This window comes from Sceloporus occidentalis, unplaced genomic scaffold (assembly GCF_023333645.1).
Source record: "Sceloporus occidentalis isolate IW3139 unplaced genomic scaffold, rSceOcc1.0.p SCAF_2, whole genome shotgun sequence".
Classification (NCBI taxonomy): domain Eukaryota; kingdom Metazoa; phylum Chordata; class Lepidosauria; order Squamata; family Phrynosomatidae; genus Sceloporus; species Sceloporus occidentalis.
The window spans coordinates 156,948,959-156,973,828 of NW_028316982.1; the positions used below are offsets into that span (position 1 = coordinate 156,948,959).

At 41.5% G+C, this 24,870-nt stretch overlaps 1 protein-coding gene across 13 annotated transcripts in view; it reads right to left on the reverse strand.

Annotated features, from left to right (window-relative positions):
- The window catches only part of LOC149319174 (dedicator of cytokinesis protein 9), a 194,806-nt gene that overhangs the window by 22,779 nt on the left and 147,157 nt on the right, over nucleotides 1-24,870 (reverse strand). For 9 of the 13 annotated variants that reach the window (XM_089511208.1, XM_089511197.1, XM_089511206.1 and 6 more), the window contains 11 exons: nucleotides 21,548-21,663; nucleotides 19,357-19,494; nucleotides 15,535-15,717; nucleotides 10,068-10,181; nucleotides 7,604-7,819; nucleotides 6,621-6,678; nucleotides 4,942-5,048; nucleotides 2,574-2,696; nucleotides 1,435-1,548; nucleotides 803-838; nucleotides 3-149 (listed from right to left, as the gene is read on the reverse strand). In XM_089511208.1, the coding sequence (XP_089367334.1) occupies nucleotides 3-149; nucleotides 803-838; nucleotides 1,435-1,548; nucleotides 2,574-2,696; nucleotides 4,942-5,048; nucleotides 6,621-6,678; nucleotides 7,604-7,819; nucleotides 10,068-10,181; nucleotides 15,535-15,717; nucleotides 19,357-19,494; nucleotides 21,548-21,663 (1,352 nt within the window). The remainder of the gene's footprint in view (nucleotides 1-2; nucleotides 150-802; nucleotides 839-1,434; nucleotides 1,549-2,573; nucleotides 2,697-4,941; nucleotides 5,049-6,620; nucleotides 6,679-7,603; nucleotides 7,820-10,067; nucleotides 10,182-15,534; nucleotides 15,718-19,356; nucleotides 19,495-21,547; nucleotides 21,664-24,870) is intronic. The other 4 variants (XM_089511207.1, XM_089511205.1, XM_089511201.1 and 1 more) reach the window with 1 other exon arrangement.

Below are 24,870 nucleotides of genomic sequence, written 5' to 3' on the forward strand. Positions count from 1 at the left end.
ACTTTGCCAGAATCCTGGATCATCCTGACATTTTCAGATCCAAATTTATCTGAATATAGTTTTTGCAGTCTCTGGGAAATCTCTGAAAGAGGTGTGAGTTTAGGCTCTTTGTAAATATATTCCTTTCCATCTTCATCTTCAAAGAATCCCTTAGGAAAAATAAAATAAAATAGTGACATTCTGAACTGATATATAATTAGCACATAAAGCTAGGTTAATGGATAATGCCAAGGATGAAACAACAAAAAAAGTGCTATTGAAGAATCAAGAAGTGTAGAACAGCTATGGGTGTAATGGAAATAGAAACAAAAGGTTATTTAAGGGAATGCTATAAATTATGTGAAATGTCAACATTGTTTTGATGAAAAGTCTTTTTTCCATACTGATTGCTCATCTGCCTGTTTCACATGCCAGTATGCTAGTCCTCTCCAAAAATCACAGTGCAAACCAAACCTGATCTATATTCATTTTAATCCAATCCTATTTTATTTTTAAAATAATTATACACTTCTCACAGTGTCCACACAGTAGTTACTTGTTTCCTCTGAGCACAATAAAAACAGATTCAGTGGAAGGTGAAACAGGTGTCTGCTTTCATAAAGAAAACCAGATCTGAGTTAATGGTTAAAGTTGGCAAAATAAATATTGCTACCTCAAGATGAAATGGACAATGTAGTGCAAAGAACACAACATAGCACGTATAAAATGCAGACTAGGCTGACAAAAAATCCACATCAAATTAAGCTCATATGCAGTAATTACTACTGCATTGCTTGCTTTGGGAAGCAGTTTCTGTAATTACCTCCACATCTGTTTCACTGTCTGTAAACTGGTATTGCTATGGTCATAAGAAACAACAGAATAAATGGAATGTTATATTATTCAAATTGTACATTTCAGTGTCCTATATACCAATGATCATATTTCAGTTAAATCTAAAACTGATTTTCCTACACCGAATACGACATGCACACACACATACACGCACACACACAGTTTGCTTAAAATAGAATGTCAGCTAAAAGCTTGGTTTGGGGTTTTGTTTTATTTTGTTTTTTGCATTAAGCATGCATTACCAAACAGAGGTGCTGTTTTTCTTCTGCAAGTGGAACTACATTTTTTAAAAAATAAAGATTGACAAAAGTGAACTGAGACCAAAGCACCAAATCATTTTTTAATAAATAGTTACGAATGGCCATTATTGGAAAACTTACCGCTGCCTTAAGAAAGTAATAGTAAAGAAAAAAGAAAAAAGCAGAAAGTTTACTAATGAAGAGATTTCCCATTCATAATGCAGCTATGAGCACAATAAACAATTGATTAGTTTCCAATATAAGCAATTAGAAATATACAATATAGATATTTAAAGGATGTTTTTAGAAAATAATACTTTATTAAGTTGGAACTGAGGAAAGAACAAAGAACAATATTCACCTGTCCAAAAAATGCAACTCTGAAATAGGTTCCCAGCAATCTCTTTCCCGTATGCATTACTTCTGTGACTTTGCTGTATGCTCGATGTAATGTGTCATACAGATGAGCTAGCCTCTAAAAAGGTTAAAATATATTCCTATCAATGGCACTTGTTATTTATTATGTTTTAAACAACACAAAACAAAACAAAAAACATCCCATTCTAAAACCTGAACAAGCATTTGATCAAGGTGAGGTAAATTTCCATTTGCATTTAATAATCATAATTCATCCTGCTATGGTGTGCTAGTGGTACAAATTAACCATTTAATGGTAGTGGTTTGAATTACTAGGTGTGGCAACTGTCTGGAAAACAAAGTGGTAGTTGACTAATGTTAGGCAAACTTTACTACTGTATATACTCGACTATAAGTTGACCTCATGTATAAGTGGAGAGTAGGTTTTGGGACCAAAATTATGGATTTTTATGTGACCCATGGATAAGACAAGGGCAGAATTTAAGGGCATGTTCTAAAACAGGGGTAGGCAACCTTTTTGAGCCGGGGGCCGGGTTTCTGTCCCTCAGACAATGGGGGGGGGGGGCAAACTCAAAATGGCGCCCGGAGCGGCACGGAAGCTGCGGCGGGGGCAGCAATCGGCGGCAGGACCGAGCTGGGGCCGGTCCCAAGGCCTCGCCGGGCTGGATCCAGCCCGCGGGCCGTAGGTTGCCGACCCCTGTTCTAAAGGATGTAAAGGAGACAGCCAGGCTGGGAAAAGGCTCTAGGGATGAACGATTGCCCTTCCTCCTTCCCCCAGTCCAGCTGCCCCCTTGGGAAATAGCCAGGCTGGGAAGACACTCGGGGAATGAGGCTATTACTATATTGACCTGTGTATAAGTTGACCCAGGTTTTTTGGGTCATTTTTTGATACAAATTTTTTGACTTATACATGAGTATATATGGTATTTTCATTAAGGACCAATAAAGTAAACTAATCTGAACCAAATGAAATCTTGCAACTTTCAACAGGATTTAGCTGTGACTTGCTTTAGCTTGATTGGGGCTAACAGATAATGTTCATTAGTACAAAGTTCAATGTAAAACAGTACTGACCAATACTAAACAAAATAATTATAGTATTCATAGATGGATATAAAATACCTCAAAATCTCTCCGCTTTTCATAAATAGGAATTATAAGTTTGTAGATGTCAGCAATCAGTTCATAACGTTCAGCCTTCCACAGTCCATCTGCACATTGCTCTAACAATTCCATCAATACATCCTAGTTACAGTGGGGGGGAAAGCTAATATAGTACATTTTAAACCAGAATAGAGCTTTAATGTAGAACAACCTAACTTTATTATTTTTAAAAGGAATTAAACACCAAACAATGTATTATGATATAGTAAACCAGTCAGCAGAAAGTACAAATACATTAAACAACAACAACTACAGAAGAAGTGCATTTTCACGTATACGGTACAGGCTGAGCATTCCTTATCCAAAATGCTTGGGACCAGAAATGTTTTTTATTTTGGATTTTTTTCCCTGGATTTTGGAATATTTGCATATATATAATTAGATATTCTGGAGATCAAACCCAAGTCTAAACATAAAATTTATTTATGTTTCATATACACTTTATACACATAGCCAGAAGGTAATTATATAAACAATATCTTTAATATTTTTGTGCATGAAACAACAATTGTGGAGTATTTTGGATTGTTGGATAAAGGACACTCAACCTGTATAGTATGTGTGTGAATGCATGCACACAGAACAGTCTTCAAACAGTAACAAATGTAAATATCCTAATACAGGCGATTGGCATTATTGAGATACTTATCAAGGCAAACAGTAATGCCAGTTAGCAGGAAAAAAAGGAATTCAATGAAGTTTTCAGTAAATTGAAAGTAAAAGACTGGACAGTACCAAACCTATTACTCCTTTACTTGTTTTGAAACATAAACAAGAATTACAGTCATCATATGTATCAGTTTAATAGATAACCTGCAGGACAAAAGTGCATTTTATTAGTTTATCACCAAACCTGGTCTTGCCCTCTTTATATCCAGGACTTATATATAACTTTAACAGGGTCTAGAGTTCAGATGATTATTATAACAAGATAAAGCCTTTGAGTTAGAAAACACAAATGGAAAAGAAGGTGCAAGAAATGTCAGTGGGGAAAAATACTTCCCCAAGGAGCATTAAAGAAAACATTTTTAAAATAGCCAGAAAACTACCAACCCTTTTTTTAAAAAAACAGAAAGATGATATCCTAGAATAATTTCTCCATGGCCCCAAATGTACTGGCCAAATAAGGCGGCTTCTGGCCACTTCAAGGGCATGATGTTAACATGCTGCATACTCGAAGCCGCTGAGGCTGTGCTAATGGGGGGAAAGCCAGCCCCAAAAGGAGCAGATTAGCTCTTGTCACTGGCTGGCTTGGGACTGTGGTGGCAGCCCACTTTGGAAATTCACCATGAGGTCACCATGGTCCCAGTCTGATTCCAGCCAGAGCAGCCTTTGGTCGCTCCTTCTGTGCCATCAGTTTCTATTTTTTATAGACAAATTTCAACTTTACTTTACAAGCTCCTATCACTGTCTGACCCTTTGAATTAATTCAAGCAGACCATCTAGGGAGGGCATTCCATAGATGAGGTGAATCCATACTTAAAGCCCCCCATCCCCCGCCCCCAGTAGATCTATTTACGATACCTCAATCAATCAGGGCACTAGATAAGACCTTGGATGACAACAAAGGACAGGTAAATGTAGAAAAAAGAAATCTTTCAGATCACAAACTATGAAGGGTTTTAGAAGTCATAACCATAATCCTGAATAAATTTCAAAATGCACTGTAAACCAGTAAATGACTAATGTAGTATGTTTTTAATTGCCCTCAAGTCAACCCGACTCATGGTGACCCTGTGGATGAGATCTCTCCAAGCCCTCCTGTCCTCCACTGCTCTGCTTAGTTCCTGCAAATTCCATTGCCCAAATTTCAATAAAGAAATAATATGAGGCTTCAGTGTTAAACTCAATAATGTTGTGCAAGAATCTTCTCTTCCCCACCAATAATGTCATGCTCTATGAAATCAACTAGTGATCATATTTTCATCTTGCAATGGAATGAATGGCATAAAAGCAGTCATATACTGTAACTCATTTGCCTAAATCAATTCCTTCCCCAATTGGCATCTCTAGCATATATTTGCACTTAAAAGACATTTTTGTTAGTCCTTGAAAGAGTGTGACAATATTTTTGGGGGGATTTTCAGGCTATGTGGCCATGTTCTATAAGAGTTTTTTCCATGCCAGCCACAGATGCTGGTGAAACGTCAGGAATAAACTCTTATAGAACATGGCTACATAGCCTGAAAAACCCACAAAAAACTATGGATGCCGGCCATGAAAGCCTTCGACTTCACAGTGTGACAATGTTTTTAGAAAATAAGAATGCAACAGAAAATAACAGAAAATGCATTTGTAATATAAAGTATAAACTTGATTTACATACTTCATTAAAGTGAACATCCTGCATTCCTACATCTTCCATCATTGAAGCCTCTTCATCTATATTTGGAGTAATTACTCTGAAGCTTATACAACCTTGTTTAAACATTCCTATTTATACAAAAGAAAAATGCACAGATCATCTTAAGATGTCTATCAACTAGATGGAGAAACTGAAAGTCCCACACTGGGTGTTTTTTTTAAAGTCTGATAAAGTCTGATTGCTGTAGCACCATGGGATAAATTTGTGGGAAAATAGCTGCCACATCATTGGCTAGCAGGTATTAGTTTGCAACAATTAGTTCTGTGCAGGTTTTGTACTGAAATTTTTTTGCCTTACTGAATTTCATCTCAAGAGAGAGGCAGGATATAAACACAATAAAAAAAATTACAACACAAATAAAAAAACTACTATTTGCCATGTTTGCCTCATCTACAGCTGTGGCACATATTTTTCTTTTCCACGAATGAATATCTCTCTGAGGTGATTCCAGACACGCACAGGCAGCAGGTAGTCATTACTGACAATTAATGATATGTTTAAGTCAAATCAGACTAAGACAGTGTTTTTCATCCTCATTCAAAATGGGCAAATATTTAATCTCATTTCAGTTTACATCTTAATAACTGGTGAAGCAAGAGAATGTATTATGTGAAAGGGAGAGATATTTTCATTTTCTAAGAGTATCCTGTTTTAGTCCCAGTTAAATGCACAAACCTGTGATAAACAGAATGTTTTTCACTACCTTATAAAATAGGGTCATTTCTTTCAAGTTATTTGTGTACTGTTACAAGCCATATGGTAATAGCTTATGCATGACTTTGGGCCACGCATAAGCTATTACAGTCTAAATCATGGAATACAGCAGACATTATCCACTTGAACTTCCAAAAACCTTTTGATGAAATCCCACATCTCAGCAAAATTAGCAGTTATAAGAGAAAAGGAGAAGTCTCCTTATGGATAGAAAACTGGCTAAAAAAAAAGGCAAGCAGAGCATTGGAATAAATGACCAGTTCCCATCCTGGAGGAAAGTGAGTAGTCGGGTTGCTATTTGAGATCAGTTCTTATTCATTAATAACATGAAGTTAAGGGTGAATGGCAAAGGACAGGTTGCATATCTATTAACTGTAATTCTTCAAGTGGTAATCTATGAACTCACACAACTGGGTTATCCTGCACCTGTGCAGAGCCTCTTTGTAGCATTCTACAAATGTTCTAAATAGAATTTTGGTGATAGACCCACCCACCTCTGCCAGCCCTATATTAGGGGCTTCCTGCCAAAACCACCAGCTCCCTGGAGTGTGTTGGCTTCCACCCGGTTTGGCACCATGCATCATCTGAATAGGTAGGCTTCAAGTTGGTTTAAAGCTGCTTTCTTTTTGCCAGTGTGGACAACCCCTCAGTCATTATACTGAAAGGGAATGGTTGGAGATTCAGGAGTGATAAAAGAAAATATCACAACTGAGCCAACACTGTGTGAACACTGTAGGGTGGATCAGACTGACCTCTGAAATGATCCAAAACAGTTCTTATGTTTTTATGTAGAAGTGCTGTGAGGATAAGGGATGTAACCTGTCTTCAACAATTTAGAAGAAAGCTTGAATATAAGTATTAATAAAAGTGCAGTTTTATAATTATGATTTTTGGAAAGAATAAAGGAGTAATTGTGTGATTTATACCTTTTCGTAGAAGATACTCTGCTACTAGTGCTGCTACATGGACGTAGCAAATTGCTGCCTAAAAAAAGAACAAATACAAAATTACCATAGACTTTTTACTGTGACACAGCAAAGTTCTGCACATAGCTAGAGTGACACTTAGAATCTGTAGCAGCACATCCACTCTTTCTAATTGCTGCCTCTTCTTAAGTGTACAGTATTCACTTTCATTTGGCCACATCAATTCCATTGGCTGTGGCAACCCATGTGATGCATCATGCACAATTTATCTTAAATCTATGATGTCATAAAATGAGCAATAACACAGTAACTTCATTAAACTCCTGTAGATTGATCAGCAGTGTGAGCAAATGGTACCAAGGACACTAATGGCAAGGAAGAGGAAGAAGAAAAGGGTGTGGAACAGGAAAACAGATAAGTTATTTGATTTTTGCCTGCAACATGGAAAGATTTCTTTCAGAACCCATGATAAGATAGTTTCAGCTTAATGCTAGAAGATATCTAAACAGGAAGCAAATTGTAAGTAAAAGTATCCTCCCCCCCAAAAAAAATTACTACCCCAGAATTCAATTAACAGTTGATTGTTGACAAAGGAAACAGGCCATGGCAAAGCATAATTTCCTCCCCATAATTTTATCTAGACACAGTGGCCTAAACACCCCAAAGGCACCAGATCCCATCTGATCCTGGAAGCTAAGCAGAGTCACCCCTGGTTTGTATTTGTATGGGACACTGGCAACCAGGTGCTGTAAGCTATATTTCTGAGGAATGAAGTGGCAAAACCAGCTCTGAGTATTTCTTGCCTAAGAAAACCTTATGAAATTCATGGTGTCTCCATAAGTTGACAGGCAAATCAAAGACTCATACATACACATTGTGAGATTTACCATTGGCATTTTTTGGCTTCGTGTGAATGCATGGTATAACAAGGTACCATACACACACAAAAGCACTTGCAAACAAGTTTTTTTTTCTTTGTTTACCTCAGAAAGATCTCCATTTTTAACATGAATTCTTGCCATGCTATCCAACCATGTCTTTCTGAGTTCAGGTGTGCTGGCATAAGACTTTGCTAAACTGTACTGAAGATCCACAAGCATTTCTGGATCATTTTCATGCTCTTTCATTTGTGCTGTAGCCATTAGGACCGTACGGATACGTTTGGTCAAATCCTTTACATCAGAAGGGAATGTAGTGTGCTAGAGTGCGGAAAAACAAGACAGTATATAAAATAAGCACAAAGTACACAAAACTCAGTGAGAACTAAACTTCACATGTCCAGTGAAAAGCCTGCTGCTCAAAACAGTCTTCTAGGAATAAGCAAGCAGCACAAAACAGGAACTAAGGGGCTTGAAAGACAGGCGGCATGGAGCTCCATGCCGCCTGTCTTTGCCCCGAGTCGGTGCTGCAGCAGCCTCATGGTGCAACACCAACGCACTGCCAAAAAGAAGCTGCCTAGAGTTGCTTCTTTTTGGCAGCGGCGCAAACAGGAAAGGGCAATGCCATGATGCCACTTCCTGTCTGCAATGTGCAGACGCTGCGCCATCATGGCAACCCCTGTGTGGACTGGAGGCACCACTGCACACTCCTGAACCCTAGTTTCGGCCTGGTTACAGCGCCTCCCATCCATCTGTACCAGGCCTAAGTTTGTGAACTATTGTTCAGAATAATTCATATTTATTAGTATTAACATTGTTCCTTTTTAAGCAAAGCAGTTGTAACAAAAAAGTAATTTCCAATGAGCCTTTATCTTACTTTACTATACAAGGAATTTTTAAATTAGTGCCTCAACAAGAGGCTACAAAGTTCCATTTTACAGATATCGTCATGCAATGGTATATTTTGAAATGCAGGGAGAGAACAACCCTCATAGTTGTACAGGGCAAAGAGAGATACAGAAAAGGTAGACTTGGGGGAAAGGAAGCAAAAGGGTGTCAACTGCCCTCAAACCATCCCCCAGCTCAAATAACCTCAATAGCCTCAAAAAGAGTCTCCCTGGGATGAATAAAATTGCTGCTTGATGCCAAATTGATAAATGGTAATACAACTGCCACTTAAGACTTGACCTTGAACAACCATGCCAGCCTGGCATTTATCACAGAAACTTGGTTGGATGAGAGCTAATCAGCTTTGCCAACCATGGTTTCCTGTACAAGAGCAAGCAAGACCTGGGGAATGGGAGGTGGAACTGCAGTGGACAATAGGGATCCCCGACATGATCCATTTGGGTTTAATTGTCTTAAGATGGGTAGGCAGGGCAGTTTAGGGATTCTGATGGTTTACCACCTATCCATCTGATCAATAATCCACTTTCCTGAGAGATAGTGTCAGAGTTGCATCAAAGTTGCTATTGGAGTCCAGTCAGCTTCTTGTGCTGGGGAACTTCCAACACCCATGCTGTGGCTGTCCTGTTAGGAGTAGCTCAAGACTTCATGTTTACCAAGACAACCATGAGTTGGTCCCAAGTGGTAACTAGTTGCTGGGCACATTCTGAACCTTTTCTTTGCTGGGTAGGGAAATGGTAATCTGGCAGTGGAGGAACCATATACAGTTCTATTGTCTTGATGGGTCTAGACTGGCTGGGACTGAGAATTTCTGCCATGGTCGGGACTGGATTAGGAAGGTCTGCCCCAGAAGGCTGATGGATCTGGATCGTTTCTTGATGGCTCTTGGGGACTTTCCTGTTGCCTAGGCAGGCAATTCAGTCAAAGCCCTCATTGACTCTTGCATGTCCAAGGCAGTTGACACTAGTGCTCCTGACTGTCCAATCTCAATGTAGAATCAAATCAGCCCCCTGGTTCGCCAAGGAAATGGCAGCAGCAAAATGAGTAAGAGAGAGACATTGGTAGAAAACTCAGAGTCTGACTAAATATTGGCTATAGCCTATCTGAAGATGTACTCCATGGCAATGTGGGGAGCAAAAAATCCTTATTACTCTCTGTGAAAACTGCATCTGAAAAAAGCTTGCTAAAGGAGCTGTTTTGAATGGTCAGTAGTCTTTTACACACTGGCCCATGAGGAAAAGCCATACGTGCATATAACTGTGGCTCCTACTTGCACAGAGGTAGCTTTGATTGTCTTGGTGAATGACCTATGCAGAAACTGAACAAGGGATTCAACCATCCATGGCTTGAAATTTTTTTTTTAATATAAATTCCAAAAAGCAAACTTTGATTTTGCCATTTCATTTACAAGACATAATTTTACTATGCCATTGTATTTAATGGGACTTGACCACCTAGATTTTGGAATCCATGGTGTGTGTGTGTGTGCATGTGTGTGTGATGGAATCAAACCCCAGTGGATACCAAGGGCCCACTGTAATGCCATATAAATGCAGACAGCTGTGACCATGTTGCAGCTTTAAAGAGATCTGGGAGAGAAACATCCTAGAGGAAAACTGCCATGGAAATAATTGTTTTTATCACACAAAATGCTACTACAAACCTTAGTAAGCCTGTCACTGTTGGCACAGTTATTTATGATGGACAGAGACTGCTGAAATCTGGTTCCTCCAATTCCAACAACATCTGCAATCAACTGACTCACTGAAATAATAACCTTGTAAAAAACCAGAAAACATAAAATTCAGATATTTGAATATTATCTCAAGACTTCAGTTCAGTATACATTAAAATTAGACATGAACTTTTAAATATATTCTGCATCATAAAAATGTTATATATTCAATTGACACCTAATATATTCAGAATGATTTAATTAAGTTAATAGTGTAGTTTACACAAAACTATTAATTTTAAAAATGATGCCGTTGGTATCTGAAATTGTTTTTTTACGTGCTATGTAGGCTGTGTACAGGCTGCATCACATTGCCCGTGTGTGCTTAATCTTACTCATCAGATAAATTATCAGAAGTGAAGAATGGGGGAGGGTAAAAAAATTAAGTTGGGTTTCCAAATGAAATCCACAATGCAAAAAGAAACGTAGAAATGGAAACAGAATACGATCCTGCTTTCCTGAATGTATTTGACTTAATCTACAAGCTAGGATTCCTCCCCTCAGAGATCAGACTGACAGGGACAGTGTTCATTTCCACGAGAAAATGATTTGTGACTGAGAAATTGAGATGACAGGTGGAGCAATCCACCATGATTGGGGCAATCCCCATGTGCCAGCCCGACTAGACAGGAGTCTACATTCTTTTTCAGTTATCACTGTTGGGACTTCGTTTCCCACTTTCATCAGTTAAATTATCTAGCCCTGACTTAAAATCAAAATATTTAAATTTATATTCTCTTTTGTTCCGCATGCGAATGTGGCTTGCTCCTCCCAGAAAGGCTATTCACAGTAAGTCTAGCCTCTCATTCTTGGGATGGCACAGAGGAACAATCCATCACAATTGGGATATACTCAAGCCCCTAACTCTGTGTGAGACTATAATTTTTATGTTACTACCACCTGAAACATTATTCTGCCAAAAGAAGCCTGTGCTGATTTATGCCTATCCAAATGTATGCCTGTAGGGTCTTTCCAACCAGCTTTGTCTTGTAACAAAGTAAATACAGCACAGGTAGCTCTGGCAGCCATAGATCTCACTGGATGATGTCAAACAGGCTTTAATACTACAGTATTACTATTGATACTATTAATACTACATTGAAATCCCATGTAAAGAAACTATGTACAGTTGGATATGTTGTAATTTTGCACTCCTTGAAAACCTCCTAACATGATCTATTGATACTATTAGATCCTCAATCTTTAAGTTTTCTTTTAGTGTCTGTGCTGTCTCTACTCTGAACCTCAAGTACTTCACAAATCCAGTGAATTACTTCAGATTCAAAATGGGAAGAAGAGAAGTTTTGGGGACAGAGGGATTGGTGGATTAGTGGGCAAAGGCTCCAGGTTTAGAGATATGGCTACTGAGCCATCGCTCAACAGAAAGTCAAAGTTGGCATTTGGGGGCTTCATTGGCCTTTCTCCTCAGATGCCTGGGCTTAATTTTCAGGCCTGAAATAGAGGACTTCTGAGCTAGAGATGTAGACAGTTGGTAACTGCATCAAAAACCATGATCTTAATGGGCTGTAAATTTGTTTTGAGTACTTCATGTACTTGGGAGCACTGTACTGAAACTTTGAAGAAGACACAAGGTGGGTTGAAACCAAACTTTCTCACAGTGTATTGCTTCTTGTGAGTGTATTCCTGCTGGGAGTCAGTCTTTGAATTAAACAGGCCAACGTTGCCAAATGAGAGGTTCTCACTTACTGATCTAGCCTGGTCAGAAAGGCCTGATAATTAGTCATGTGCAGTGACGGAGAGCAACCACACCAGCCATAGCCTTGCCCCAACAGTCAGTGATGTGTTGAGCAATCATGATCTGATGACCCGCCAGCTTGTGCGCTTCCAACTGAAGAAGTGAAGCCACTTTACGGTTTTTATCTCTCTGAGTTCGTTAAGAAATGTAGTCATCTTCTCCCAAAGGAGTTGATCGTAAGCTCCCATGCAAACTAAGCAGTTGGAGCTCTTGGAGACTACAGCAGCCACAGAGTAAAATACTCTCCCCATATCTTCTTGCCCTCTTTATCTGCAGGCATAGAGGGCAGGCGTCATGAAGCTCTGGATTGGGCAGCATTGACAATGATCGGGTTAGAGTTTGGAAGATGTCTCAGAGGGGGAATGGCCAAATTATCAACTTTGAAGAGAGTCTCTAACTTGCTGGAAGTGAATGGAATAAATAACAGTGTCATCTAAGACTTCTGAATGACTAGTAAGATATACTGATTGGTAGGGTTGCAGGAGTGGTTGCTTGAGACGGAATCTGTTGTAAAACCCAATTTTGAACTCAAGTTGCTGGACCTTGATATCCAAAGATTTGGCCATGTGGAGCATCTGATCCAGAAACACCTTAATATAATTAGGGAGGAAAAGTGCATTGTGCCTAGCTCCACTGGAGGCAACTCCTGGTGGATATGGCCACCAAATCCGAATGAGATCCGGACCCTGAAGTCCCAGACATTGTGGAAAGATGGTTGGTCTGACTAGCAAAAGCAACCATGGTAGAAGTAATGGATATCCCTTTCACAGCAGAAGAGGTGTCATGGGCTGATCGGCTGAGACACAGTCTGGTCTCAAGATGAACTTTGTTTAGGAGAGATTCCATCAGCTGATGTGTGAACTTGTTGAATGGAAGCGAGGACAGCTGAATGCATACAGTCTGAAAGGTGCCTTTTTTATCTCGAAAGATACATTAGAATAATAGAGATGAAAGAGACCAGAAGGACCATACACAGTCCAATCCCTCTCATGCAGGAATACACAATGAAAGCTCTCTCAACAGGTAGTCATCTAGCATCTGTTTAAAAACCTCCAAAGATGGAGACTCCACCTCACCTCCACCCAACTCTGGGGGAGCATGTTCCACTGTCAAACAGTTCTTACCGTCAGGAAGTTCTTCCTAAGGTCCTCCCCTTACGCAGGGGATCCGTTCTGGATCCCCCACGTCGGGGAAAATCTGCATATGCTTGCACCCCACGGGAAGCAATAGGGTGTATGCATGCGGCAACGGTGCGGCACACGCACCATTGCTTATATTATTATGGGGCTTCCACATAAGCAGGAAGCTGCCTATAGTGCGCCCGCGTATGGCACTGGCGCACTGTAGTTAGATGGAATCTTGTCTCCCGTAATTTGAATCCACTGCTCTGGGTCCTATTCTCTGGAGCTGCAGAAAACAAGCTTGCTCCATCCTCAATATGACATGCCTTCAAATATTTAAACAGGGTTATCATATCACTGCTTAACTTTCTCTTCTCCAGGCTAAACATAGCCAGCTCCAGTGTTAAGGAGGCCTTATTCCTATAGTGACAAGTACAGTGCCCAGAACAGCTGTCACCAGCAGAAAAGCTGGCATCAGAATAACAGGATTCCCAAGAAAAGGACCTGTTCCAATAATAGCCATGATATCACCGGCTATGAATATAGCAGCTATGAATGTGCTATGGACGGGACCAATGGTGCTATCTACTCCAATTATAAAGAAGCTCAATCAGTATCTGAACTGGAGAAAAATTGTGAATTGGAAAGGTGTCGATGAGAAGATGGGATTGCTGGGAGAAGTTTCTCTTGACCATGTTGTGCCTAATCCAACTGAACTGAGATAGGAACTGGAGAAGGAGAAGTTGTAACTCTGACAACAGAAGAATTTTGAATTTCTCTTTTCGAAACATGATTGTCTGACCTCCTGTCCTAGATGCAAATGCAGTCGGCCCTCCGTTTTTGCAGGGGATCCGTTCTGGACCTCCCTCCCATGAAAATGGAAACTTGACGACATTCAAGCCACATAGGCTTGAATGGCAGCACATGACCGCGGGTGTGCAACCCTTTATGTCCCCCTTCCATTTGCCATTTACACATAAGCAAAGGTGCAAATTCCAAGGCCACACAGATGGAGGGACAACTGTAATCTGTCAGAGCTGCATACTCCACTCATGGACCTTCTCTGCTGGACTCTGCAGTGCTGCTAGCATCTACAACTGCACCAGGCGCTAAAGAAATACTCAAGCATCACCAATTCTATTTGCAGAACTTTACTACTAAGTATGTGCAGCACTCTATACGTAACAACCAACCATTCACAACTCAGTAATAACTCACACTGTCCGTAGGTTATGCACATATTTATACACACTGTCTATTGCATGATGTCCCCACACAGGTGCCTGAAATTATCCTTTGCATCAGGCCTGCTGAATCATCCTGGGCATGTCTTCCAAGAGGTGTGACAATGACACTTCATGGTGCAACTCTTTCAGATGTTGCCTCAGCCATCTGCCAGATTCTGGCTTAATAATAGTGTTGTATATCCATACACACACTGACATAGTCTCAGCCACAACTGTACACCATTTCAGAGAATCCAGCAAGGGAGACACCAAGGCCTAATGAAAAACTACCTCTAAGGCAACTTTGCTGAGTGGAATAAATGGTTCAGCTATAACCCTATCTACATCACCCAAATACAAAGAAGAAAGTCGGGGTGAGGAGTGCTTCTTTGATCTCTTCTTCTTCTGTTTAAGGCAGTCTAGACATTGATAGACCTTCCTGGGGTCAAACAGCAGTGCAAAGACTTGTCTACAGAACTGCCTCTGGTCTTCTTAGCTGGAGTACATAAAGTCTCAACCAAAGTATTTGAGGTCTTCCATTTGGAGGAACTGAATCATGTCTGAACTGAAGCTGCATTTTCCCTGCGCAGACTTCTTCAGTGCCGAAGAATGCTATCAAGTACTTGCTTTGACTGTAGATGCTGAAGGCTGTTTACGATACACAGGTGCTTGCGGTTTGAAGGCCTGTTCATACAAGGGAGTTTTCAAGCAGTTCTCTCTGTTGTGCTGGCCTGTGGTGTAAATGAAGTACAATGCATGCACAAGGCAACAATATGGCCTTCACCCAAACACTGAAAGCATCTCAAATGCCCATCTCAGTTTGAAATGTTAGTGCCGCATTCGACATACTTCTTAAAATAAATCGAGAAAGCCCCAAGTGCTAGCGTGGCTCAAGGCCCACACCAACAATTGATCTTTAGAAGGTATCTTCCAGTACAAGCACATGAATGCTGTTCCTGACAAGGCAGCTGTGGAAAAAAAGGAACTGGCGGGCTTCAGTGGGAGCCCATTATATAGCACTGGCAGAGTTGGGCGGGGCTACCACCAAAATTATTTAGAACACTATAGAATGCTCCCTATGAGGCTCTCTGCAGAAGGAGATTAATCCACTATTTAACTTAAGCCTATTAACTACACAATCCTGTATTTAAGATAGGATAGCATAAAGGAGAAAAAGACAAAAACTGGAGAGTACCCAGTGGAACCTATAAGAAGAAATGGTAGTTAAGATAGAAGAAAGAGTAATTATGAATTTTCTAAAATCCATGAAACAAATAAAAAAATGCACTGACCTGTAGGTGTGTTCTTACAAATGATCTCTTTCCTGTGTAATCAAAATTATTCTTCATCAAGAAATAAAGGAGTTGTGAAGCTTCTGTTCGAATTGAACTCAGTTTGGAATTGCAGCACTTCAAAATTTCATAGCACAATGCAGAACACATATCAGCTCTTCCTTCATAAAATGTAGAGGGAAACTGTAAAAGACACAAAAAATATTAATAGCGTTAAGACTAAATTCTTTTAAAAGGTAGGGTAATATGATTACATAAAACCAGTGAAGTAAAATATATTATTTCAAATCAAATTCATTTTCTGTATTGCTAAGTGTGTTTCCATGCACACAGAAAAAAAATTATAGGGTCATCACATAGAGCAGAAATCACTTCTAGGTCAACTGTTACAAACATGGGATGAACAAAAAAATGAAATCAACCCCAGGGCTGTTAATGGAATGAATACAGGCAGGTAAATTGTGAACGATCAACTTGTTAAAAGCAGCATATAATAGACACTAAATATATTTCACTTCTCTTTTGCTTAAAATGTGTGAAAGTAGGTGACATTGACAGGATCACAGAGCTATTGTGAGTATTGAACAATCAATGTAGCTGGCAAGCAGAGAAAATTTATTTGACATTACAATTTTGGCAGGAGATTTTTTTATACAAACAACATTTATTATTAATTAATTAATGAAGATTACGAATTTAAGAAGGCTTTATTTTTTAAAGTAATATAAAATACAATCAGGAGAGCTACTGAGAATCAAAGTTATAGTACAAAGTCAGACTATAGACGTTAGATATCAGAATAAGAACTTGGAAGTCACGTTTTTATTGATTGTCTGTTTTGTTTTCCACATTTTTTGTCATTTGTATGTTTTTAAATGTTCAATATGTTTGTTGTGGTTTGTTTTTTAAATACATTAATAAAGTTTTAAAAAAATTTATTGCAATGTACATATTTTAAACAAAAATGTCTTTTATTGCAATTACATGCAGAGCTTTTAATGCAATTAGAAAGAATCCATAACAAAGGGGAAATAGAGCTGTTTAAACATAAAAGAAGAAAAGATGACTCAGTGTATTTAAGAACTCTTGTCATCATTGTAAAACAGGTACACAATACTTATTACACGCTTATGTGTGCACTGAAGTCATTTCCAACTTACAGTGTCCCTAAATCACAGGGTGTTCTGAGTCTGAAGTGTGATTTATCTAGGGTTACCCAGACTGCATAGAAAACAACGTAAATGATCAAGGAGCTGCAACACTTTCACTACGACAAAAAGTTGTATGCTTGGGATTGTTAGTATAGAACAAGTTGAGTTTGGGGTGAAACAGACTACCCCAAAGGGGCAGCTTCAAGCCGACCCTTCTGAAGCCAGATTGGGGCCACGGCAACCACACGCTGCAGCCCCAATCTGCCATTTTGACAGCTGAAAAAGGAGCAGCAAAACCCCAGGTTTTTCGCTCCGCTACATCTGGAAGCCAGCTTTAAGGCACACCATGCCATCAGAGTGTCTTGAAGCCGGCCCTTGTGTAAATGGGTGGGCAGCTTCCAGGTGGCTTGGGAGCATGCAGTGTATAAATGCTGCACTTCCGTGCTGCCCGGAAGGCGAAGCAAAGGAGCAGTCTGTTTCACCTCTATGTCTATAAAGTGATGCATCCTGTGTAAAAGATGCATAAGAAGATACTTCCCTCCCTTTCTCATAATGGTGGGAGATTCTGAACAGATAAAAGGAAACAGAGAACACAACTGTGCAATTTTTTACCACAAGTGTTGGCTGAAAAGTAGATGGATTTACAAGAGACATAAACAAATTCATAGTGAGTACGGCCATCATAGCCTACTAATCAAGGTGGTTATCAAACCACTTTCATATCAATACAGTTGGCCCTCCACATTTGCGGCTTTGACACTTGCGATTTTGATTATTTGTGAGGTCAAGGCAGCCTGCACGCATTTCTCCTCTTCCTCCCTTCTGGGCTTTTCCCCTTTGGAGGAAAAAGCCCAGGAAGGAGAAGCCAGGAAGGATGCATGTGCCAGCCCCGCCCCTTTCCTGGTGAGAATAGCTGCCTTCCCAAGGCAGCCACCCACCAGGAAAGGGGCAGAAAAGATCCTCCTCACCCTTTTCCCAGTGGGATAGCTGCCTTGGAAAGACAGCTATCCCACCAGGAAAGGGGCAGGGAGCTAGTTAAAGGGACAGGTGGATGGGAGAAGAAGAGGAACCACATCTAACCCCAGCAAATGCGGTGCTCTTGCACTCATGTCCAGCCTGTGGGCTTCACATAGGTAACTCGTTGGCTACTGTCTGAACAGGATGCTGGACAAAATCGGTCACTGGACTGACTTATTTATTTGATTGATATGTTACCTTTCTCCCACAGTGGGACCCAAGGCAGCTTTTTAAAAGCAAATTTTAAAATGTTACAATAAAAATTTAAAACAATTAAAAGTTCCCATATTGAACACTATGAAATAATTTAAAATCCATACAAAAGTTAAAACAAGTATAAAACACATCTTTATAAAACCTTTCCCTGTTCAGCTATTAAAAGCCTGCTTAAACAAAAACACTAAAAGCCTGTTTAAACAAACAAACAAAAATTAAAAGTCTGTTTAAACAAAATCAGTCCCTGAATTATACAGCAAAGCTGCTGCAAGGGTGGGGGCCTCTTTATCAACCCCTGTGAATGGAGACCAGACGGTGAGCCACTTAGCCAAATGGGACCACTAGATGGAGGCATTAGAAATGCTATTTAAGCCTATTGCCCTTTTTCATGCACAATCTTTGGCAATTTCAGCAACCTGCCCGCAGTACAGTGTGAGCTGGCTGCTTTGGGGCCAGGTAGGATTCCCCCCTCCCTTTTATCTGGGGTTTTTCGCCTACCCCATACTGTTCCCTGTCAGGACTAGGACTATTGACTTGCTTGCAGTGGTGTCAATAAATGTTTCCTTTGGCAGGTAGTGGAAGGAGAAGATATTAGATTGGTGTACACCTTGGCACCCCATTGTGATGGAGGGTTGGTCTTTGGAACTGCTTCCAGGGGGCATATGACAGGGTGATGGTGGAAGGAGATTGCCCTTGGGGCTGATCTTGGATTGATTCTCTCTTACAAAGTCACAGGACTTGGGAGGGAGCACCTCGAGTGTGGCCTTCCAAATATGACTGGCTGAGGTAGCAACCAATCCCTTTGAATTGCCTTCAGGGTCTGGTGTTTCTTGCAGGGGATAGCTGGGGAAGTGTCTGAGGCTGACATCTGGGCCTCAGCTGGACCCACACTAGGTTGCCCCCCCCCCCACCGCCTTTGTTTGGTCAGTTTGCTTATTCCCACACCTTAAACAGTTTAAGTCGTTTATAAGTTTTTTAAAAAAGCCCTTGTTTAACCCAATTCTGATTGTGTCTGGTCTTATTATTTCATGGTTGGTCAACAAAGCATTTCTGTTTAAGCAGGCTTTTAATGGGTAAGCAGGGAACGTTTTTATTCAGATGTGTGTTTTGTTTTAACTTTTGTATGGCTTTTAAATGATTTTATAGTGTTTAATGTGGGGATTTTTAATTGTTTTAATTTTTGGTTGTAAAGAAGGGAGGGTTCCAGCCTAGCCTCCCATGGAAGGGAGTTCCACAGTGAAAGCAGCCACTGAGGAGGCTCTTGTGATTTCACCAAGTGAGCCTGTGATGGTCATTAAGATCAAGTGAAAGCTTTCCCTTACAGATCTTAGTGTTCCAGAATGATCCAGTATGGCTAGTTATAAGAATGAGAGAACATTATGAGAACATTAAACAGATTAACGCACATTAAAGGAAATAAGAATTTAAGGTGACTCACCTTAAAAATGAATGATCTTAAAGCATTGAAGACATTTTTTAATGCTGTCTCTGACTGATTTTTTTGAAGAAAGCAAAGGTACACATCAAATACCTTTTTCATCAGAGGATTATGCCCATGATCTGCCAGGAGCTGATTCTTAAAATTGAGAAAAATGTATACATATCATTGCAAAATGAATTATATTCAGGTTCCCAAAGTTCATTGCTATATTATAGATCTGCTTTCAAGATGCTCTGTTGGAAGCTATCTGTAAACACAACATCCTAGCACAGGGGTAGGCAACCTTTTTGAGCTGAGGGCCGGGTTGTTGTCCCTCAGACAACTGGGGGGCCGAAGCCAAAAAATAAATAATTAAATGATTTTTTTTTTAAAAAAATAAATATATAAATAAACCAGGACAAATGTAGGACAAAATTTTCAAATGTAAGACACTTTTTTTAAAAAATGGAGGACATGAGAAAAAATTTGCTGATTTTTAAAAAAATGTTAATATAAATGCATATTTCTGAGGCTTCTATAGACAATTGCCCCCCAAAGGCCCCGGCAGCAATCGGCGGCAGGACCGGGCTGGGACCGGTCCCAAGGCCTCGCCGGGCCGCATCCGGCCCGCGGGCCGCAGGTTGCCTACCCCTGTCCTAGCATATAGTAATATTGCCAGATGGCAGTTCTCTCCTAGTAGATTTCAAAAACAATTAGTTAATAAAATATATAACTAAGGTTTATATCCACCCTATAAATATATATTTATGTTTTTTTAAGAAAAATATCTTATGGGTATAATTGTTAAGAGAATTGTATTAAACTGTCCTAGATATAATTTGTCCCTAAATCTCACAGATAGTACAGTTGCTTTTTTGTGTCACAGGGATGTCTGGACTTGGTTTCTTAGGATAGCTGCTTTGCTCACCAGCCCTAAATAGTTTAAAAGCAGTTTGATGACACTGAAAATGTCATTGTTGCTATTAACTTCATTTATACCATGCCTTTCCCCCCAAAACAGGTCTCAAGGTGGCTTACAAATTAGAAATACAATACTGTTAAACCATATAAAAGATCAAAAATAATTAAATTAAATTAATTAAATAGTAACTGTAAAAACAATTTAAAACATATAATTAAAGGCAATTCATAAAAAAAGGAAACTACAAATGAAAGTAATATAGCAAGTCGAAAGCTTTCATGGACGGCATCCATAGTTTTTTGTGGGTTTTTCAGGCTATGTGTCCATGTTCTAGCAGAGTTTCTTCCTGACGTTCGCTGGCATCTGCTAGCGAAACATCAGGAAGAAACTCTGTTAGAACATGGTCACATAGCCCGAAAAACCCATAAAAAACTGTAGTATAGCAACCTTGTAAAATCCCTTTCTTTAAAAACATGCAGTTCTCAAAAGCATATTAGAATAAAAAAGCCTTTTCCTATTGAGAAATTGTGCCTGGAAACAGACAAGTAGCTGTAGCATCTCTACTACAGATCTCTGTAGACCATGCCTCTTTATGGGGACTGGGGGAAGTAGAAAAAATCAGTTATGGAGAAAAATGTACTGCATAGTCTCAGAGGCCCACAAACTATTTCTGATTAAGAATTCTCCACCCTTGAGTCAGTGACTGATCTCTGTAGCTGCCCACTTACTGCTTTACTTGCAATGGATCAGTATTCTCTAGCTGAATAAATTCCTTCTCATTAACCTTTAACAAGTAAAATGTTTGAAGAGTGGTTGAGTGGAATGGAAAAAAAAAGGTAGATGTAGAAGTATAACAAACTGAACTGAAGAGGTTGAAGATGAGCTCTAGTGCTTTAGGATAGTCTTTCTCAACCTGACCATTGCCAGACATGCTTGCCTCCAACCACTAACCTACCAACCATTAACCTAACATTCCAAACTCTGGCTATTAGTTTTGATTACTGTATTAATTGCTAAGAGCATTGGTTGCAATTCAGAGAGGTACAGTACAGAGTTTTCCTGATTATTTGGAGTGAAGCAGGGTTAAAGTATCACACATAACACAGCAATCCAAATGTTGGTAAAATCAGCGAAGAAGCTCTTTTCTTGCTGTTGTTTGCTATTTGCCATTAAGTCAACTTCAGTGTAAAGGGATTCTCTAGGGCAAGTGACATCTACATGAGACATTATCTTTGTACATATAAGAACAAAACCAATGTACTTAGCTATGCACATCTAAAAACATACCTTAAATGCCATTGTAAATAAAGATAAGGTGTCCAGAATTGTAAGGCAAACTTCAGTGGCAATATTGGCTTCAAGCAAAGATTGGTGAAGGACATCTGCTTCTGAATGACCATAACCTATGGAAATTTGGAATAGCTTTTATGCTGAACATCCTACATACTTCTACAACGTACATCTTTTTAACACAAATAATGCTAATCTGCTATAATTGCAGATCGACCTTAAAGAAAACTATTAAAATAGATCATATGTATAACATGTGTGTGTACGTTCTGATTACATAATGACTATTGTATATACTCATCTATAAGTCGAATAATTTATGCAAAAAATTGACCAAAGAATCATGGGTTGACTTATACAGTGCGTCCTTGGTATACGCGGGGGATCCGTTCCGGACCCCCCCGCGTATACCAAATTCCGCGTATGCTCAAGTCCCGTTGTCCCCAATGGCGGTGCGCGTGCACGCGCGCCGCCATTGGGGACAAGTTCCCTCCCTCCCCTCTCCTCCCCCCAACTCTTTCCTTCCCTCCCTCCCTCCCTCCCTCCTTCCTTACTTACCTTTTCGTCGCCAGGGGGCCCCGTCGCTGCTGCCGCCGCCGCCACCACCATCTCAGCCGGAGCCGGGGGGAAGGCCGGGTGGGGGTTTTGGAGGCCAAGAAGCCTCCAGCCTGCCACCCGGCCCTTCTGTGGCGGCGGCGGCGGCGGAGCACCAGCGCCAGAGGCCTCTTCAGCCCCCACTCCGCCGCCGCCACCGCCAGCACCTCTCTGCAAGGGCCGGGGGGTGGGCTGGAGGCCTCTTGGTCTCCAGTCCGCCACTCGGCCCCTGCATCGAGGTGCAGGCACCGGCGGAGTGGGGGCCGAAGAGGCCCCAGGCGCTCGGCCTCCTCCTCTTCCTCCTCGCCGCGGCGCCGCCACGGCTGACGGGGGAAAGGCCGGGCGCTGCTCCTGGAGGACTCCAGGAGCGGCACCCGGCCTTTCTCCCGTCAGCCGTGGCGACGGAGGGGAGGCCTCTGGCGCTGGTCCTCCAGCGCCAGAGGCCTTCCCTCCGCGGCTACAGCCAGGGGAAAGGCCGGGCTCTGCTCCTGGAGTCCTCCAGGAGCGGCGCCCGGCCTTTCCCCAGTCAGCCGTGGCGGTGCCGCGGCGAGGAGGAGGAGGCCGAGCGCCTGGGGCCTCTTCGGCCCCCACTCCGCCGGCGCCTGCACCTCGATGCAGGGGCCGAGTGGCGGACTGGAGACCAAGAGGCCTCCAGCCCACCCCCCGGCCCTTGCAGAGAGGTGCTGGCGGTGGCGGCGGCGGAGTGGGGGCCGAAGAGGCCTCTGGCGCTGGTGCTCTGCTGCCGCTGCCTCCGCTGCCACAGAAGGGCCGGGTGGCAGGCTGGAGGCTTCTTGGCCTCCAAAACCCCCACCCGGCCTTCCCCCCGGCTCTGGCTGAGGTGGTGGTGGTGGCGGCGGCGGCAGCAGCGACGGGGCCCCCCGGCGACGAACAGGTAAGTAAGGAGGGAGGGAGGGAGGGAGGGAGGGAGGGAAGGAAGGAAAGAGTTGGGGGGAGGAGAGGGGAGGGAGGGAACTTGTCCCCAATGGCGGCGCGCGCATTGGGGACAAAATCCCCGGATTTGCCCTGCGCGTATGCTTAAATCCGCACATGGCAAATCCGCGTATAAGGAGGACCTACTGTACACAAGTCAATGCAGTAATACAGAAAAAAGTGCCACCCAGCACCTCATTTTCCTTACCATGGGAGCTCCTGCTCAGCCAAGAAGTGTGTGTGAGTGTTCCTGCCTTCCCAAGGAGGAAGAAATAGCTGGTTTGTTTTGCAAAGGGTGTGTGTGTTTGTGAGTGTGTATGAATGCTATCCATGCCTTCCCAAGGAGGAGGAAAACGCTGGTTGGTTCTGCAAAGGGCAGGTGTGTGTGTGTGTGTGCGTGCTATCCCTGCCTTCCCAAGAAGGAGGGAAAAGCTGGTTGGATTTGCAAAGGGAGAGTGCATGAATGGGGAGGGGGGCTTTTCATTTACATCTTTTGTTATATGCCCCTAAATTGGACCCTCGACTTATCTATGGGTCATATCAAAATCCAACATTTTGGCACCAAAACCTTTCCTTGACTTATACATGAGGTTGACTTGTGCACGAGTACATACGGTACTTATTTTCCATACCCTAAAGGTTGAGAACACCTAAAGGAAATAACAACATATTATTTCTGGTGTCCTCAGTTGTGCTTTAGACACAGGTGAGATAAACTTACATCTCTAATGACCACAGGATATAATTAAATATTATGAGAAATGTTCATGTTATCTAGGACAGCATTTCCCAAACTCTGGACAGATGAAGTGAAGTTTTTAAAAACTATATTCATACTTAACTCTTAAAAAGATGTATTTTTAAAAAGCATACTTTTTTTACTAAGTGTGTAAAATTATGAATTACCCACCTTCAAAGGTAACCAGCCACTGTGCTTCCAAGTGAGTTACCATTCTAGGACATAACTGCTGACTGGAAGGCAGCAAGTCCAGAGCAGAGACTCATACAGGAAGGCATCAGACAGCTTCTTCTGATGGCCACATGTGGCCCCCACCCATTTTTATAAGTCTTCAGGGAATGCCAGGCAGATACACACCAAAAACTGATCAAAAAGGAACATTTATTCGTCTTCACAACAAAGTACAGGCCCCATTCAGTGCTTTCTTTCAGCACTGCTAAAAAGGGTGTTCCAAATGTGGAAATAAGAGTTCCAGCCCCTCTTAGGAGCGAAACAGACAGCCCCTTTGTAGCGGCTTCCTGGCAGCTTGGGGGCATGTCATTTAGATGACACCCGCTCCCAAGCTGGCAGGAAGCCAACGTGAAGCCACCCACTTGACCAGACGGCGGACAGCTTTGTAGCTCTCCAGCATGTCGTTTATACGTTGCATGCTGCAGGAGCACCACAAAGCTGCAGCAGTGGCGGAAAAGTGGCTTTTTTCCAGCTCAAAAAAGAGCAGCTTACTGCTGCTTCTTTCTGGGCCAGCAAAAAGCCAAAACTGGACTGCAGCATGTGGTTGCCATGGCCCCAATCCAGCGATCAAAGGTGCGGTATCAAGCCACCACTTCAGGGCTGTCTGTTTTGGCCTTGATTTCATTATCTTGAGATGGTGTCATTTTGGGATGGGGAGAGGGGAAAATTGGCATGTCACCTCTTTTTTCACATTTACATTTATTTTCTTTTTTGTCATGTTGTGCCCTAGCAGCTATTTTTCAGGAAACTATTGTGTATGTTGAGAAATTTATGCCAAAAAATTGACCCAGAAAAACTTGGATAGACTTATACACAGATCAGTATG